The 20,726-nt window shown below is 40.6% G+C and overlaps 1 protein-coding gene across 2 annotated transcripts in view; it reads right to left on the bottom strand.

Annotated features, from left to right (window-relative positions):
* The window catches only part of stxbp6 (syntaxin binding protein 6 (amisyn)), an 89,096-nt gene extending 79,989 nt beyond the window's left edge, over nt 1–9,107 (bottom strand). For both annotated transcript variants that reach the window (XM_034195515.1, XM_034195516.1), the window contains exon 1: nt 8,888–9,107. In XM_034195515.1, the coding sequence (XP_034051406.1) occupies nt 8,888–9,041 (154 nt within the window). In that variant the 5' untranslated portion in view covers nt 9,042–9,107. The remainder of the gene's footprint in view (nt 1–8,887) is intronic.
* Between the last annotated feature and the right edge of the window lie 11,619 nt (nt 9,108–20,726).

The raw sequence follows: 20,726 nt of genomic DNA, 5'->3' as shown, positions 1-20,726 counted from the left end.
GTTTTCACCGCGCTTTAAGAGGTGAGGACGAGTCGTAGCTGATGAAAAGCTCACAGCTCGCTTAAAGTGTGTAGTTCAGTCAAACCCCGACCGCCTGCCCACGGACCAAGTTTAATGCTGCTGTCGACCCACAATGCAAAAATAATAGTAACGCACAGTGACTTGGAGAAGTAACTTTAATCTGATTACTCATTTGGAAAGATTAACACGTTAGATTACTCGTTACAAAAAAAGTGGTTAGATTAGAGTAAAGCGTTACCGGCATCACTGGTCATAAATCACGGGACCCTATAAAGTTAACCCTTTAATGTCCTCATATTATTCAATAGAACATTGTAGATACCAATATGCTCTACCAAATGGTTGATCCGAACATTAAAAAGGGTTAAATGTGCTCACTAGACATCCAATCAAAACGTAGGGCTGAATGACAAGTACATTACATTACATTTTAGCAAAGGTTACAGATGTTAAAAGGTGCCTATTTTTATACAAAGAATGAGAAGCTGCTAAACATAAAATATTCACAAATATATTGTGAGCAAATTGAGTTTATATAATCTGGTTTTAATCTGGGCAGGTCGGTGAGTTAGTGGTTAGCACTGTTGCCTCACAGCAAGAAGGCCATGGGATTGATTCCCACCTGTGGCCTTCTGTATGGAATTTGTATGTTCTCTCCGGGTGCCTGAGAGAACAGGTCTCCCCTGTAAGAGATCTCAATCTCAATGGAACTAACCTGGTTAAATGAAGGTTAAATTAAAAAACACCTTTGTGTCATCAGGAACCAGTTTGTAACATTATCATAGATTAGTTTCTTTAATAACATAGAAAAAAAAAGTTGGATTTTGCTGGAACAGAAGTGTTGCGATATTTCAAATAATATTTTTGTATTAGTTGTGCTTGTGCATTATGTCCGTTTTATTTTTTCCTCCATATGGCCAAAGCAGATGGTCCACCAGAAAATGTGATCTGCTCAAGGTTTTCCCCAATAATAACAACAATTCTGAGCAAGCTCTTCCTTACGACTTTTAGCAACGTATTTATTCAGGGGTTAGGTATGGTTTAAATTATACTCGTGTAGCGCTTTGGGGCAATTTATGTTGGTACTGTATAAATAATTTTTTTCTTGAATTTTTGTGTTGACATTTCTAAGAAAATGCCTCCAAATACTAGTGCAACTTAGATTTCATTACCTTCTTTCCCGAGAAATATGCTAGTTCAGTCATACAATAACATTATTTGCACTTTATCTCTACATGATGTTACGCCATCTTCCACTTCAGAGTGTTCAGTGACACTGTGCAATGCAAACAGCGCTCTAAAACGCTGGAGTTTGTCCACTGAGGTATCTGTATAAGGTGATGTAAATATATGACGACACAAGTGAACACTGGAAGTTGTATTCACAACATAGTGTTATCACATGCATCATATCACAATACAACCATGCTGTGCTTGATGATGACGATGCGTACAGTTTCGTAAGGTCCTTGCCAATACACAGAGCTAATGTCAATATAATGCTATCCAAACACACCACGTAGCTACTAGCTGGAGATAAACAATAACTGGGATTAACACATTCACCACTTCAATCAAGAAGTTGAGGAATTCAAAAAGCGGGTGTTCCCTCGCATGATTAGGAAACTGACAGATGTTTGCTTTTTTTTCCTCCTTCACTAAAATCTCTCAACATGATGGACAGAACACGCACGTGAGCAAGGACAAAAGGAATCTTGAAAATGATGAAAACAGAGATTGCGCAAATAAAAACTAGGAGTGGAGCAAAAATATGTTTTCCTTTTAGATCAGAAAAAAATGAAATCAAAACCATGTAGACTAACAGTACTCTGTGAAGCTTCAGAGTACTTATGTTGTTGAAGTGACCTCATGTCTCCCCTGCCAAACATTCTGTGGACGGTCCCATGTTTGAAGTGCAGCAATAAAGGAGCTGCATGACACACAGTGATCAAAGAGGAAACACACAAACCGGTTTCATCTATGTCCAGTTCCTGGCTACAGTCCACCATGCTTCAATATCAACCACGACCCCAACGCTGCCGTGAAAGTGTTAACATACGCGTCTGCACTTGTGCAATTCTGTCTGTATGCATGAGATCAAATACAAAATTCTTATCATGTCACACATGTGAGCTGCATCCACTGGCTAAAAGTTTAAATTTCAGCATAGAGAGGTGAACCAGTGCCCGAGAGGGGCTGCAGTATGTGACTGTTAGATTTGAAAAAAGTCACACAGAAGCAACAATAAATCTCTGCACTTCAGTTCCATTTATTTTCAAAAGGCCAAACGTAATTCGACAAATTATGAATAGAATGATTACTGTTAATAACTGCCTGATGTCTCGAACCAATGAACATCACCAAATCCTTTGTTTCCTCCCTTAAGATGCTTTGCCAGGCCTTTACTACAGCCTCCTTCAGTTGCTACTTGTGTCTTTCTGCCTCAGGTTTTGTCTTCATTAGCAGTGTGTAGGAGTCCTTTTAATTACAGTGCATTTACCATATGGCTGCTCTGTCATTACAGACAGACAGCACAGAGCAGATTTAGGTGCTACACTCTGTAATGAAGCAGAAAAATCACATGCTTGTGGGTTATATGCAACACAACAGACTGTATATATACTGGGCAGAGCCTGCGCGACATCATCCATCTGCTTTCTACAGAGACCCGGAAAAGCCGAAATAACCCCATTTTCTAGCCATCGCCATGTTAAGAGCCCCACGCGCACTGGTTCAGGATGAATTCATTAATGCATAAAGGGATGGAGCATAGGTGCCAGAATACACCTGAACATGCCCACTCCCGAATCCAAAGCATCAGACTTAACAGCTAACCTTGGCTCGGGTGTTTATTAAATCATATTATCTCTGTCTATCTCTATCTATCTACACTCAACAAAAATATAAACGCAACACTTTTGGTTTTGCTCCCATTTTGTATGAGATGAACTCAAAGATCTAAAACTCACAAACCAGTCTAAATCTGTGATAGTGAGCACTTCTCCTTTGCTGAGATAATCCATCCCGCCTCACAGGTGTGCCATATCAAGATGCTGATTAGACACCATGATTAGTGCACAGGTGTGCCTTAGACTGTCCACAATAAAAGGCCACTCTGAAAGGTGCAGTCAGTATCTGGTGTGACCACCATTTGCCTCATGCAGTGCAACACATCTCCTTCGCATAGAGTTGATCAGGTTGTCAATTGTGGCCTGTGGAATGTTGGTCCACTCTTCAATGGCTGTGCGAAGTTGCTGGATATTGGCAGGAACTGGTACACACTGTCATATACGCCGGTCCAGAGCATCCCAAACATGCTCAATGGGTGACATGTCCGGTGAGTATGCCAGCCATGCAAGAACTGGGACATTTTCAGCTTCCAAGAATTGTGTACAGATCCTTGCAACATGGGGCCGTGCATTATACTGCTGCAACATGAGGTGATGTTCTTGGATGTATGGCACAACAATGGGCCTCAGGATCTCGTCACGGTATCTCTGTGCATTCAAAATGCCATCAATAAAATGCACCTGTGTTCTTCATCCATAACAGACGCCTGCCCATACCATAACCCCACCGCCACCATGGGCCACTCGATCCACAACACTGACATCAGAAAACCGCTCACCCACACGACGCCACACACGCTGTCTGCCATCTGCCCTGAACAGTGTGAACCGGGATTCATCCATGAAGAGAACACCTCTCCAACGTGCCAAATGCCAGCGAATGTGAGCATTTGCCCACGAACTGGAGTCAGGTCGAGACCCCGATGAGGATGACGAGCATGCAGATGAGCTTCCCTGAGACGGTTTCTGACAAATAAGTTTTCATATTTTTTCACTTGTCTTGTAAACTGCATATAAAGTAAGGTTATCCAATGTATGTACACCAATTTAATTGCTATAGAGAGGTTTGCCATGGCCAAAAATATAGGAATTGACACCAAGATTATTAAAATCAGGCAAAAAAAATATGACTCAAGCTGAAATTTGCTAAAAATGGCAGCCATTTTATGATTTTTCAATTTTGAATTTTTAATTCAAAAGGGTAATCTTTTTTATGATTTATGACCTCAAGGATACCCTAAAGTCACATTTTAAGTATATTTTTTTAATGTCAATTACAAAAAAAATTCTTTGACGATGTTTTTGTGACCTTGAAAATGCCCTTAAAAGTCAAAAATCAGCTCGGCATCCGGCATATTTATATTCAGCATACATGAAATGACCTAAATCACATGGGTGCCGGCTTTTAACAAGAAGATGCCTCTTGGTTATTTTTTTTTAAACTTGGCTGGCCTACTAATTTGTGTACCTCCAAATCGAACTGAAGTAAATATCCATTCAGTGTGGAAATTAGCTTAAATGTATTTCCAAAACAACAAATTGCTTTTATTGTAGTTAAATCCTTGTATTGATTTAGCACTTGTGTACAAATATCCTCCCTAATGGAAAACAATTTGTTGCTTCAGAGTAGTAGTTATTATTATTATGCTTCACTGGAGTTTATCTTACTTCCACAGTATTACAGCTGAGGTCCAAAAGCAGTTGAATGAGTGAGCAGAAGCAGTGTTCCTACAACCATGTGTAATTACAAAACAACAAGCTCTGCTCTCCAAGTCACAGATGTCCAGGTCTTTTTCTTCAAGTAATCATAGACAGAAAGCTTTATTGCTTGGATAAGCAGTCATGTGTTCAAGACACAGCCAATTCATAAACCCACTCGTACTGAAAATACAAATCAAATGAACGACTGTGGTTACAAAGTCAAATTCATAACACTCATGTTAAATGCTTGTATGAACAACTGCAAACAAACTGGTGCCTTACTGTTGATCAGGCAATCCGTGGTACCCCCCCCCCCCAAAAAAAATCTATTTAATTTTAGAATCAAAACCATGGTGTAGTCCTGCTGGAATTAAAGTAGTAGCAATGCTGTGGCACAGTTTGAACATGCCCATCTCTTAAATCCCATATCTCTCTCCAGTCAACATTATCATTGAAAAAAAATTATATACCAGATTATAAGTCATTAATTCCAACTCTTTAACTTGTGCGAGTCCTGATAAAAGCAAAATGATTGACAGTCATTTTAATCCATAAACCTGACGCAACATCAGACACTGACTATTACCTGTCTGAAAGTCACTCCACCTGTGTCTACGAATGGAAAGAACAGAATCCGTGGGTGAAATCCATGTTTTGAATACCTGTGCTGAGCTTCACTTCTGCAGTCTGTCCCAGAGGCACTCAAAAAAAAAAAAAAATTAATACAATTTAAAAACTCCGACTTTCCTCCTCAAAATATTAAAGGTTTATTAACCGACTTGCTCGGTCTGTACGGGGTATATCTGATATCCCTGTAGAGACCGAGCAAGTCGCCTGAATATGAAAGGTGTTGACGACTCGTAGTCCGACTTGTTCGCTTCGCCTCCACGAACAACTTGCGAACAGATGGTCCGGTCGTTGGCTGGTAAGTTTTCAATCTGTGTGTTTTATCAGATACTGTTTAGATATTTATAGCGTACGTTCATGTCTGACTTGCTTTTTCTAATCGCATTTTTAGCTTCTGGTTTGTAAAGATAATATGCATTTCGGGGTGACTGCCATGGAAACGGTCCGATATTTTGAAAATACCCGACTGGCAATCAGCTAATCAGAGCGCGTATAGCGTCGCAGCCATATAATAATATTGATTCGTTCATTCAATCAGTCATTTTCAACCACTTATTCGGTGTCGCCAACTGACCCCCCCCCCCCCCCCCAAAAAATGGGCACCCTGCCTTCACTGCGCATGCGCCATCTCAGAGCATCAGCATCATCAGTTCTAAGAGTCAGCTGTGATCCACCTAGGGGAGGTGGGGAGTTGATGGTCTAGTGGTTAAAGTGTTGGGCTTGAGACCACAGGATCCTCGGTTCAAATCCAAGATTGACTGGAACATCACTAAGGGCCCTTGGGCAAGATCCTTAATCCCCTAGTTGCTCCCAGTGTGTATTGGACGCCTTGCATGGCAGTAGCCTCACATCGGGGTGAATGTGAGGCATTGATGTGTAAAGCGCTTTGAGCGTCAGATGCAGCTGGAAAAGCGCTATATAAATGCAGTCCATTTATATCCAGCAATTTTCATCTCGTTTCTGCTTAAAACTGCACGTTAGTCATCATCGATCTCAGCGACAGATATCTGAAGCTTTTCTACAACAATCATTTCTACATAAATTCAGCATTATTTTGTAATAAACGACAGCGGAACGATCTGAGCACTGCAGCAGCACAGCAGATGTCTGACGTGCAGCTGCTGTGCTCTACGTCATTTCGGTGCCTCATTTCTTCTTGAAACGGCCTTGTTTCTGATTTAAGAGGTTTTAATTTGTCATCTGATGGCTAATAATCACATTATTCCCTTTGATCTCTTTGGATGTAGAGAGTCAGACTCAAATGTGTTCAAATCCCAGTCTGACTGGAAAATCACTAAGGTACCTTGGGCAAGGTCTTTAATACCCTATTTGCTCCTGGTGTGTAGTGGACGCCTTGCATGGCAGCAGCCTCACATCAGGGTGAATGTGAGGCATTATTTGTAAAGCGCTTTGAGCGTCAGATGCAGATGGAAAAGCGCTATATAAATGCAGTCCATTTACCATTTTAACATGCTGCTGTGGTCCCAAATGACGCATGCGCAGTGAAGCCAGCGCAGACCAATTTTTAAGAGGGACCATTTGGTCTGTGACACTGGGCCTAGGTCACGCTGGCAGCAAAGCAAGCAGCTCACCCCACACATCCCTATCCTTGGCCAAGTCCTGTAACTCTTCCTGACAAACGCAGCAGTTTTTATTCATGGTAACGGTAACATAACACTTCACTAAAGTGGCTACAACAATTGAACTACAAAACGCACAATAAATCAATAACACTAAAAACACTGTTAAATTAACATGAACCACAACAACAACATTTAAAACCCCAAAACCCTGAATTCCCATGGTGCATTACAGCACAACATCCATTGTTCACTGGTGTTAGCTAATATTGCTACTTTCTCCAAAAATATTAATCCTATCAACTTTTTGTTTTTGCAGCGTTCACCCTTGACCCATAACACATAAGCATACCAAACAACAAATGTCATCTCTCCCCAGTTTCTCTGTGATCGACGCCATACACACGCACACATATATACACACACAGGCCACTTGGCTATTATAATATAGACTGAGGGCCTTGAGGGGCATTTACCCTTCATGATATCGTCAAACTCCACATTCCTCACAGCTTCATGTTTCTAAGCATTTATCAGCAGCAGGTGAAATTAGGTTAAATTCCCAATGTTTATGACTTTGTTTGTCATGGAACCAAAAATAAAATGCACTACATCAATATTTTCATAATTCCTTATTTATTTAGAATAGCCAGCTCATTTGACAGTTTATTTACTGGTAATACACACTTTAGTTACAGCACCTCATGCCACAGCTTCCTAAAGCTTGCAATACCACAGACTGCATAACTCCACCACTGTACAGGCCTCAGGTGTCCAATATCTGCTACTGTAGCCACCGAGTTCCATCCCCCTGCCCTTATAGACACACTCTCACACGGACTGCATGCTTTCACACAGCAACTCCTATCAGAAATGGACTGTAGAGCACAAGCTTGTTGACACTTGTTTGGATATATACAGTAAACAAACAGTCAACTCAGTTCCATGTCTGGTATGGCATGTAGCAAACTGAACCACAGACCAGTGCTTTCCTTCATCACTGCACCACCATGTAATTAAAGTACCAAGCTACACCTGGTGTGCAGTTGAGCATCTTCTAGGGCAGCACACTACCATGAGAGTGAGTGTGAGTATATATGAAGTGTTCAGATGCAAAACCCAGTATTACTCCTCTTTAAATGGAGAAAAATGCAGATTTAAAGGAAACCATATTCGGAAATGCACAGACTTGTTCAAATTCTCATATTTTGCACATTGATGGACCCTTGACAGCCAAGTACATGGCCTCAACTAAAAATTTATGGTTCTGGAGATACTGGGTTTTGCATCTGAACTCTTCATATGTATGCACACACACACACACGAGGCTGTAGTCATAATCAAAATTAATAAGAGAAATAACAGGTCCTGAAATAAACATTTCCCTAATCAATGAAGAAGTTTGTTTATGATCCCTCTTAATGACAGGAGTTCATGCACTTGAATCTTCCATCTGCCTTAATTATTTTATTATTTTGTTATTTATATTCCACTATTATTTTAAGTTGTATGGCCTTTGAAATTTCATAAAACTGATAAAATTACGTTTCTACTAAAATCCAAGCAATATAAGTTTATTGGCAAGGCGGGCTCTCAGCCCAAAAGAACAGGAGGAGCAGTGGATCTGATTAATTAGCTAACGAGGCAATCCCAGGGGACACACTGCATTCCCCTCATTAATATGCACATTTATGCAGAGAACTGCCCAAACGCTCAAAAATTATGTGCTTCACAATACACCAATACAAAATGGAAATTGATCTTGAAGTAAAAGTACAAAGATACATCAAGACACTTGAATTGATATAAATGTACTACGAACCAGTCAATAGCACAATTCTAACGTTATAAATTGGTTGAGTTTTGCTAGCTCTTATGCTATTACTTCAGCATCCTCAAACAGTTATAAAAGTTCAAATGTCAGTGCCAATCTCTTGCGAAACTGGTCACAATAAGGTCAACTTTAACTGCAACAAAAAAAAACATCAACATGCCTGATAGTCGGCGGCATGACGGGTAAATCATCTTATAAACCCTTATATAATGTCTGTGGCAAAATGGAAACACAAGTTAGAATAATTTTTTTTATATATATTCATGTTAGCTGACCTGAAATGCAGATGAAGGTCATGTAGTCTCCCTGACCACCAGTGGCCAGGAAGGGGATTTTCTTCTTGGTCCTCCGCTTCACTTGCACAGCTCCAAGCATCTTCTCATCATGGGGTATGAAGACTTCCTTGTTGATAGCCGACTTGGCACTCATCTCTCAAGCAGGGAGGAGTGAACAGCTGGTGAACGGGTGTGGCGGAGAGCACGACAGGCACTCCACTGAAGCAGGGGAAAAAAAAGATTTAGTTAAAAAAAAAAAGTACTCACATTTTATTAGCCATTAAAGTGAAGATGAGTGACATGGAACAGTATGGCGCATACAAAATAATAAAGCTTTTGGGGTTTTTCCTTTGTTACCAAAAGTGCAGTCATCCGTATATGGACACAAAATTGAATTCACAGACTTCCAGTTGCTCACAGTATGCATCACATTAAAGTGACGACAGACGGTATCGTGATCCAAAATACAAGATGTGTTGCAGCCCGTATCCACGCTCCATCAGTAAGTGCTCTGCCAATGTTATCCCTGGAAGCACTACTCGATCAAATGACTTCATCTGAAGCCAGTGAAAGTACCAAGTCTCAATGATACAGAATAATAATCTTGCCTCTATGATTATGGCCAAGATCTACTAGTCAATTTATTTCACAGTGATAAGGGAATACCACGAGAGTAACAGCACTACGTTTGATGATGTCTGAAAAAACTGTTCTCAGCTGCACCAACTGTGTTTTAAATGGAGGTGAAAGTTGTAAAGGAGACAGCCAATTAGATCCAAACATCCTCAAGAGGACGATGGGAGCTTAATCATTTTGAAAGACACGCAAACATTCTTAACTGTACACTGCACAAAGCTGCTAATCAGCCAATCTTGCTATCAGTCTGAGGCATTACTGCATTACTAGTAAACAGACCGCAAATACCATGATCATTTTATACCGTGTAGACCCTGAGCCCCTGATGTCACCGATGGCCAGAAGACTAGTAAATCACTAATCCCATTCTTCAATATTCTCCTGTTTCACACCTTCTAACTCAAAAGGACACAATTTTGATTTCCAGTGCTGTATACATCTGCACCAACTGGCATGGAGACACACGCACAAAAGCAAAAACAAAAAGGGAGGGCAACAACAAGGGTAGGCTATGCCCTGTTGTCAGACCATTACACGCTAGGCCGTACCACAGTTCCGCCAGATAAGTAATATGACATTCATGGATTTGCCCTTAAATTTGAAGCCATGTTTGGGTCAAGGTCAAATGTCACTCATGGACATAGTATAAATTTAAACCCTCAAAACAAAACGCACCACAGTTAGTTAATTTAGATAACTGGAAAGGAGGCATAGTTCCCAGTTTTACAGCTTGGGTAAGTGCAGGACTCCACTGGCTGTGTGAATGTTTTTGTGTGCAGAGTGGAGAAAGGAAGGAACAGATTGAAATACAGTGTGCTGTTAATGTCACAGGTCCTTGGATAAACTAATATCTGTGTGTGTGTGATCATTTATTCTTTCTCTATAATAACAGAGTTGAGTGGAACTTATAAATCAATTTAATACTGTTGCCATTCTTTCAATCACTGATGCTCATGAATGAGTGGATTACTCATCCACAGCCTTTTACACACACACACACACACAAATAAAAGTAGCTATTGTAAAATCTCTGGCTACTAATTCAAAATTATATCAGGTCAAAAGTACAGCTGAAAAAGGAATAGAGAATATAAGCTTTGTACACAGTACCACCTGCACAGTATAATGCAATCCGATCAAAAAGGAAAACTGCAGTAAAAGTAAAAAATAAAGAAAAAGAAATATTGGAAAATACAGCGCACCGCAGTTTCGCAGATTTTTTTGTCCAATTTTGCATGCTTTTTTTTTTTTAAACAGCGCACTGTGCTCTGCGTCCTCATCAAGCAGACCGGTGTTCTGTCGAGATGACGGGACACCTGTTGCGGCACCGCGAAGGGAGAGTACGTGCATTGTGTTCTGCGTGTCTGTTTATAAGAATCTTCTCGCCCAGAAGAAAAAAAGAGCGCCAACAACTACCCATAATTGTGTTCTTCACTCGGAAAAAGACACCTGCAGCGAGGCCTTCAGCGGAGCGGCACCACGATGAAGAGGCGCGATCAGAGGAACAGTGAAATACTGGTCAGTCACTATTAATAATTTCTTATGTGTCCAACCTCGTAGGTTGATCGTTAAAATTAAATTTGTTAGTTCTAAAAGCCATCAGAATTATTTATAGGAAAACGTTCTATTTTTATCTCTCAAACAAATGTTTGGGCCTGAAAACAGGTTGGTCTTATTTTTCTACAAAGGTTTGAACTTTGAGTGTTTACACACGAGAAAAAAGTGAGAAAAATGTTAATGCCTGTTTGTAAAAAGTGTATAAAGTGCGTCATGAGGGGTTTTACAGCCTTAAAACGTCTACATTAATTGTAAAAAATAACGCTGACTACTTCGCGGATTTCACGTATTGCGGGCTATTTTTAGAACGTAACTCCCGTGATAAACGAGGGACCACTGTACATCTAAATGAAAGGTTTATCTTTGACCCGTTGTGTGACTGTCATGCCCAATTGCACTGTGTTTGCGCTTGTGATGGAGGGCTGTATGTGAGGTTAATCTACTGTCTCATGTCATTTCTCAGATCAGTTGTAGGTTTGGTTTTGTGGTATGCAGGAGATCACTTGACCGAGGGTCTATACGTTCAATTAATAATTAAAAAAAAAAAAATACTGTCAACATTCTTTACTCTTAGTCTCTTACAACGGTGTAGCCTAAATACACGAGCTTTCTAGGAGCGCACCCAATTCATTACGCATGCACAGAGGCACGTACCCTCCGGTGCGCACTTTTTTGGGGGGCCGGGGTCACCCCCCGCCCCCCCGATGATAAACACATCGCCCCCTTAATATGTTTTTTCTGGCGCCGGGCCTGGTTCTACTACTGTATCTACTGCTGCCCCCGCTGGTGAACAAAAGATGAGCAGCGCAAATGTGCTGCAGCTCAGTAGTAAAAACTTGAAGACTCTTGGTTTTTCATGAAATATGTACTTTAAAAAGGTAAGCAATGCCATTTTTTTTTAATTCAAATTTATCAGGTAAAATGAATGCCTAGGATTATATATCACACTGAATTGATTTTAACTGTTCCATAATAAACTGAATCATATCATACACTATGTATCGAGATGTGAATTGTACTGCTTTATAAAGGCAGAGAGGCACACCTATAGTAAACCGCTCAGAGTGGTGGTAAAACAACATCGTTCTCACGGCCCTTTGTTTTTGCCTATGATATGGCTCTGCTATCTGTTCACTTGACAGAAAACAAAGCTGACCAAGATTTGTGCTGAGTCAACAGAAATGCTAATAAATATACCTTTGTTTGGAATGGTCACTGTACAGACGTTAAAAACAACAAATGACACGTCTCGGTAATCGGAGCCGCAGAGCTCCGTGGCCGCTGAGAGAGGTTTATATCTTTTTAAGGACTTGAATTCTTTGCGGGTCCCGCCTCCGTATCCCGCGACGGTAACACCGGAAAGACAGTAGATTTTCAATGCGACACCACTCAAACGGGCATATGAAAAAGTCCCCCAAAATAATTTTCAAGCACAAATAAAAGAAATGTGTACTCACCAAACGTGCCGCAAGACAATATGAAGTTTTAAGAAAAAGTAGATCCTTCCGTATAAGACAAGAAAAAGGTGCAGATGCAAACTGACGGAAATCCACAAATTACAGTTGGTGCACGCAATGCATGCTGGGAGAGGGTCTTCTCCCTGACGTCTCGGCAGCATCCCGGATGTGATGACAGTTTTGCGGAGGACTAAATTTTAGCTGTAAATTTGTCATTTTTAAATGAAGATTTCTCAGTTGAATGACAGATCAGGGCTTGCAGATTTACTTTACTACATTCAGAAGGATCTTATGTGTAAATTTAAGTCATTTTTTGGTCCAAAGATCTGACTGCATTTACTTCAATGCAGGTCTACTTTAAATGACATTTAAATTTTGTATTAATTATCATGGGTGTATGCATATTTTTATATACAAATGTATGCATTTTTTATTCTTTTGGTTTGAAGGGGTGGGTGTTCATAAGCTTTTGCTTCTGCCCACACCCTTTCGGACACATGGGCGCATTGTCAGATTGTTTTCTTTGTTTTCGTTGTGAGATTAATTTGTTATTTTGGGTCTGTGTGTGCCGAATAAATTCATTCATTCATTATAAAATTAGCTTCTTACCTCAGTCTCCTGTACACCCCACTGTGCCGGTTTCCACTGAGTTATTAAAAGTCAATTGTGGATGAAGGACCAGTTTCTGTTTCCAAGCAGAACAACCACCTCTCATCCACAATCGACTTGTACAGATTTAGTAGAGAACAGCAGCACCACAAACGAAGAAGGTAAGTTGATGTGTGTACAACGTGTTGTTTATAAAAGTGCCTTTACATTTACTGAGGTAAATATGCACACATTTAACTCCACAGGGATCCTCCAAACGCTACCAGACACTTTTAATAATAACTACATATAGTCATTGGCATCAAGAAGCATTTTACTAATAGGATTTTAGCTTATAGCATAGTATAGCAGTTAAGTGGTGGCATTGTAAATCAGTACTTGAACAATTATCTTTTTTTATCCCAAGTGAAAATTTGAATCCAAAACCATCTAAAAATAGGGCTCAGGTTGAAAATCCCAGTCACCTTTTAAAAATATAAATAAATCAATGCCAGGAAGACAAAAACTGCACAGCACAGAAGAGAATCACTTGGTGCTCCAATTTCACAGCATGATGATTGACATGGTGGTGGACATGATGGTTGCACGCCAGGGTGCCAGACTGACCTCAGGATACCCTGCCTGTTGCACCAATGACTGGATGCTCTTCCTGTTCACAATCAACCTGTTGTGGAATTGGACACAAAGATTAAAGATCCAAGATTGACTGCTTTTTGAATTTCAATTAAGCACTCTGTTTTTGTTGCTCTTCTTGTTTTTTCCTGTTTTCTATTTCTTCTGTTTAAGAAAGTCTTGTAAAATGTGTAAAAACCTCATAACTGTTAGAATAACCTAAGCAGTGGGTCACCCCTCTGAGTCTGGTCTACTTGAGGTTTCTTCCTCATTATCATCAGAGGGGGTTTTTCCTTACCAGTGTCATCTGTGTGCTTGCTCAGGGGGGTTAGTAAGGTTAGATCTTACTCATGTGAAGCATCTTGAGGCAGCACTGTTGTGATTTGCCGCTATACAAATAAAATAAATTGGACTGAATTAAACTGACTTGACACGGACGGTGATTTCACTCTGGTAATACAGCTACATCACTCTTTATAGACCAAAAATATTCCTACATATTGTAATTAAAGGCTCAAAGCGTATTCATGGCCTTCCAAAACTTAAGAGGTTTTATGTGATGAAAAGTTACTGGTCTCAATCTGTGAGAGCAAATCAACCCAGCGGAGTCTCCTGCTGAAAAGCCAAAGTCCACAGCATCTCTCTCTTCTCCACCATCCTCCAGCTGAGAAGGAAGGCTGCACACATCTCCGTGCAAGCTGTCACCAGGCAGAAGCCAGCACATATTCTCCCTCAGGTGGCCCAATGAAGCATGACAGGAAAGAAGTCTGAGGAGATGGGGGATGTGAATACAAGTAGGAGGAGTCAGAAAGGAGCCTCAAGTCAAAGAAATATAGCTAAAGACACTGTAGCATATGGTTTGCCTTTGAGTGGCCTTGTGCAATGCTTCCATGCAGGGCTGTGCTGCTTTATGTGAAGGATCATTGTTTACAGTGAAAACATCATGCAATATTTTATAGGGATGCACCAATCCACATTTTTACACTTCCGATCCAGATACCTGAATTTGGATATCTGCCGATACAATACTTTTCCGATACTAGAGATCCGTTTGCTTTAATATTATTATCATTATCCAAAAACATCTCTTAAAAAAAATTAAAATTAAAAATACAGGTCCCAAAGGTCCACACAATGTTCGTCATACATATACATATATATCCCGGTTCAAACCCCACCCCTGCCACATTTCTCCATGTAATGTGGAGTTGCATCATCTGATGTAAAACTTCTGCAAATTCAACATGCATATCCACCTTGGATCAGCTGTGTTGACCTCAAGTGAGAAAAAACAAGGGAGCAGCTGAAGGGACTTACTTTACTATTTTTGTAACATGTTGCAAAATGACACCTCATTTTAATGTAGAGGAAATATTTATCTGGAGGGAAATTCCATAGTGCACATTGTCTTTTCCTTCATTACCATCATACAGACTAACTACAGGAGGTAGCGCATGTGCGATGTGTGGAGATTATCTGTGACAAATCTTACATTAATATCCATACGATTCCTTGTAAAATCACTTCCAAATCTACTATATGATGGTCATGGCATCTGATCTTTTGAATTTCTCTCCCTCAGGGGTTGAAATTCTAAATTATTTCCAGACAGCATGAATTCTGACCATTTTGACAATATCATATTATGAATCCCTTATCTAAATGATAAGGAATAAAATTATAGTAATGCAAAATAAAATTATTTTTATGACTTAAAGCTTAGAAAACCCAGTGGCACTATACCTTTAAAACATAGAGGGGCCAGTAATTCTAACCACAATTGTATGGTTTTCACAAGAATGTGTTTTTAATGGCTACTGCACAACTGGAGACCCCCAAGCAGAAAACACCACAGTTTCAATGATTCAAATCATTGAGAATCATTGAAAATCTCTAAGGGCCCTTGGGCAAGGTCCTTAATCCCCTAGTTCAGCGGTCTCCAAACTATTCCAGAAAGGGCAGAGAGGGTGCAGGTTTTCTTTGCAGCCACTGACTTCAGCAGGTGATTTCACTGATTAACATCACTTGGAGCAGGTGGGATGAGTTCATCAGTGAAATCACCTGCTGGAGTCAATGGCTGCAAAGAAAACTTGCACCCTCTCGGCCCTTTCTGGAATAGTTTGGAGACCACTGCCCTAGTTGCTCCTGGTGTGTAGTGGGCACCTTGCATGGCAGCAGCCTCAAATCGGGGTGAATATGAGGCATTGATGTGTAAAGCGCTTTGAGTGTCTGATACAAATGGAAAAGCGCTATATAAATGCAGTCCAATTCATTCAAATGAGACAATCTGGCACTGAGTGAAGGAACTGGGACATTAAATAGTAAATTGGACATAAATGGGTAAATGGACTGCATTTATATTGCGCTTTTTTTTACAATGTGAATTACAGTGATGCCTCACTCACACTCACACACACACACACACACACACACACACGTACGTGAAGGATGAATGCTGTCTCGCACATGATGCACATCGTGGCAGTGCATGAAAATAGAAACAATAATTATCTATATTTGAAATCATACATCACCTCTGAAACCCCATTCTTATTTAAAAAGACAGGTTTAAACAAATGGGCACTTTCAGTCCATATATGTACACGTGCACTGCAGTCAACATTTTGCTTGCAAAAACAAAGCAACAACACAATGAAAGTCTGACTACCAACAACAGAGAAAAGAAAAAAGTAGTGCGAGGGTTTGACATTTTTCACAAAACATCCATCCTCAAGGCAGACTGTAAACAAAGACAACTGAGCTGCTACGAGCACGTGAATAATAATTCATATGCTGCATCATCTCCCTCCCACTCACGTTTGACTGACTTTAAGAAACCTTACTCAGTGCATCAAAGAAATAAAACACTCTGCTTCATCTAGAGCTTCTGATGCACATCTTTCATACTGATGTACAAAGTCTTGATTTTAAAGCAAGCCTCCCGCAGCTTCGCAGATTATATCTTTAGAGAATGATGTCATACCACAATGCACTGAGTGTGGAATATCCAACATCTCCACATGTACATAAAATGTCTCATAAAATAATGGAGAGATTATATTGTCTACCCTGCTGTCTTACTAGTGGCACTGCCAGCCACTGATTATTATCTGATTATTATTATCTGAACCTCACAGAGGGCCACACCAAACAACAAGTAGTAACAGACAGATACTCAACTCAGCCACAAGTCATTAGGACACATCATGTTTGGTGAGTGTACAAATAAAACCAAACCTCAAACTAATGAGCCATTTTATTAGGTACACCTGTTTAACTGCACAATAAATGTCTTAAATCAGCCTATAAATGATGTTCAATGATGCTGGTGAGATTAAAAAAAAACATCACACATTACCTAATTTTCATAGAGCGTGTACTATGTATGAGGGTCAAACAAAATTTTAGGTCACGTCTAAGGAAGCATGTCAGAATCTGTAACTAAGATGAGCTGCTGCTGTAATTTGTAGGCCATTTTATTATTGTATGAGCATGGCAGTAATGTGTGTCTAACTTGCTCACAGGAAAGAATACACCTGGGATAGAACTTCAACACCACTTTTAGGACCTTTGTCATACAAAACAAATTCATCTCCCCCACAGACTGTATGAGACATCCTGTAAGGGTTGCTAAATATCACAGTCTTAAAAAAAAAAAAAAAAAAAACAGGAGAGGGCAGTAAATGTCCACATCAAGATTTACAATATGAAATTCCATAAATTTTATGGCCACAAATGGGCAGAGTACCTGCTTTCAATAAGCATTATTATCAAGAAAGGCATCACAGTAGGAACAGGTATAACACTATCCAAAACAACTGAAATCCAAATGCTTGATCAAATGTTAGACACCACATGATTAGGCCTGTCACAATAATTTTTTGCAAGAAGATATATTGTCTAAGAAAATATCAATAGTTGACAATATTGCAATATTATTGTGATGTTATTTTAAGACCATTTCATGCAAGTGATATAATATAGCATAATGATTGGGGGTGTGGCAGATCCGATCCAATATCGGTATCGGGTTCCAATACCAAGGTAATTCAGTATCAGAAAATACTGATACAACTGGAGAGAAGCCACGTCTGTGAAACCTCTGCTGCTGCTTGCTCTCTGCTGTTTACTGCTCAGCGTGAGGTGGCTAGGGGAGAGGGGAGGTTTCTGAGATGAAGCTGAGCCATTTCTTCCACGCACCACAGCCGAGGGTTTTAAGGCACGGGTAGCGGCAAATTTCGGCTCTCGGGTTCAAATTGTCTGTGCCACCAAGGATGGATTTTCTGAAAAAATAACTGTGTGCGCCGGGGGGGAGACAGCCACTTTGGCATCCCAAGGCCGTGAAACGCTATAAACAAGAGCTCAGAGCAAAGCAGAAGAGCGGAGCTGGGCAGAGTTAGTTTCTGTATGCTGAATGGGAAAAAAAACTATCAGAATCCTTCGGTATTAATCCAGAGTTCCTCATGTGAGCCTCACTAATGATACATTAGAAATTTATGGCGTATTTTACAATTGAAAGGCTTTGTGTTCAGGAAAACAAAGAGTGAGGGAGGGAGGAAGGGAGAGGGAGAGGACGTTTTTTTTTTGCTACAACACTTGCTTTAGCAATGTAACATATGTTTCAATTGAAATTGAATTGAGAGAGACAGTACTTTTTAATTTTTTTTGTAACACTTGCTTTGACAATGTAACATACGTTCCCATGTCAATAAAGCGCCAATGAAATTGAGAAGGAGAGACCGACAGACAGAGACAGCACTTGTCTTTTCTCTAAGTCTATAAAAATAACAGTACTTAATTCTTTCACCAAAACATCAAATCTAGGCTTGCTCTTAGTACCATCTTAGTAGCTGAATAATTTCAACTTCGGTTTGTTTCTTCATAAAAGCCTCCCTGTTCACCGTCATAGAGGCTCCTGCAGCATCATTCTCTGCCTCTGAGCGGATCATCCCACAGCAGACAGCGTTGACCGAGTCCACTGTGCACCTGCCTCCGTGACGCTCGGCGCTGGTGTGTCTCCTTCCCGGACGGCTGTGGTCGCACCAAGACGAAACAAAAAAATGCAGAGATCATCCTCTCATCATCTGCTTTGTGTAACGCTTGCATTTTGTCATGACTTGTGTTATCTGGATGACAAAGGATAAAATAAAGAGCTGAAGTTTGTTTGTGAAATTTCCTGCAAAAGCGGGTTTGTGTGCCATTAGATTCCCACCAAGTCTCCTGCTAAAACATCATAAGATGGCATACAGTATAGCGGTGCTAGATGGCAGTATAACTGTGTGGCACCCGTTGTTTCATTGTCTGGGGAGAACCCTGATTTTATTCTTTAATTTCCAGGTATTTGCAGGCCATTCCGAGTCAGCCAAAGGCCGAATATGGCCCGCGGACCGTAGAATGCCCAGGTGTGGTCCAGCCTATAGTGTGAGATGCAACCTAATCAGAATCCATAAAGTGTGCCATGAATGTCTGTTTTATTATTTAGAATATTATATATACGCTGGGACGGGTTCACAGAACGGCCTAATCTTGTTTAGTCAACTAAACTCACTTAGTCGGACCTCTCTTTGTCGTTAGTCGTTGCCAAAACCGCTTACCTGGCTAAGTTCATGTTAGACTAAGTTTTTTAGCCTGCTACAGAGGAGACTAGTCTTATTTTAGATGACAAAACTTCAGTGTCTTGCCTCAGAAATTCATGTACCACAACCTGATGGAGTAGGAAGGAAGGCAAGCCTTGCGGCAGGAGCAGGTGTTCCAAACCCATTGGAGATATTTCCGAATGGCGCGGACGGAAGCGCTTCTCCTGAGGGCCTGGTGTCGCTGACCAAACAGTCCCCCTAAAAACCAGTCCGCCCTGCCTTCACTGCGCATGCGTCATTGCAGAGCGTCAGCAGCAATTCACCAATTATCACCTCATTTCTGCTTCAAATTGCACTCCAGTCATCATCTATCTCAGCAACAGATATCTGAAGCTTTCGCACAACAATCATTTCCACATGAATTCAGCATTATCTCATAATAAAAGATGAGAGTGCTACAGCAGCACGGCTGAGTTTGACGTGCTGCTGCACCTACATCATTTCGGAGCGTCAGTAGCAATTCACCGATTATCGCCTCACTTCTGCTTAAAACTGACTTAAGAGGCTTTAAGAGGCTTTCCTTTGTCATCTAATGGTTAATCACATTATTCCCTTTGGGTGTAGAGGTTCAGACTCAGACGTGCTGCTGTGGTCAAAAATGATGCATGCGCAGTGAAGGCAGGGCGGATCCATTTTTAGAAGGGTCCGTTTGGTCGGCGACACCGAAAGTAAACAAAACTCTCTCGCATTGGAAATGTTCCTTGGCAATGGCACTTGCGAGGCCGCTATGCCCATGTAAATCATCAACTAATGTTAGACAGCTAATCTACAAGTTTAGCTGTCGATGTGTCGATGAAACTGGATCTTGATCATAAAAACAGCGGTTCTCAGTCGTGGATGAGCAGGGCCTTAGTCAAGAATCTGTGCATTTCCTGAGTGACTCACAAGCTACCCCATGAATCAATAAATGGCAATGCTGTAAAACAAAACAAACTCATTCTTTATAGCGCAGCACGTTATGGCAATAAAGCCTTCAGCAGGGTAAACAGTGGAAAGGCAAACGTAAAACACTTTACAGTATCAATATGCCTCAAACATAAAACACACTGCGAGCAACTCACACAGCAACTCATTTATCACTGCCCAAAGGCTTCAGCAATTCAAAAGTGAAACTACAATTACTTTAAAGACGTTATAAGAGCAAAGGTCATCTACAATCAGCAAATAATGAGCAGACAAAAACACCCTAACCAGCCATGTGTCTACTACGATATTATGCTGTCTGTACTTTTGTTTAGTCTCCTGATGAACGCTGACAGACAAGTCTTTGTTCCCATTTTATGACCACTTAATAAAATGCCCTCTGTAGCTTTATGTGCCTCTACGGCGCAT

This window comes from Thalassophryne amazonica, chromosome 19 (genome assembly GCF_902500255.1).
Source record: "Thalassophryne amazonica chromosome 19, fThaAma1.1, whole genome shotgun sequence".
Classification (NCBI taxonomy): domain Eukaryota; kingdom Metazoa; phylum Chordata; class Actinopteri; order Batrachoidiformes; family Batrachoididae; genus Thalassophryne; species Thalassophryne amazonica.
The sequence above is the reverse complement of the archived record's forward strand: the minus strand, read 5'-3'. Positions and strand labels throughout refer to the sequence as shown.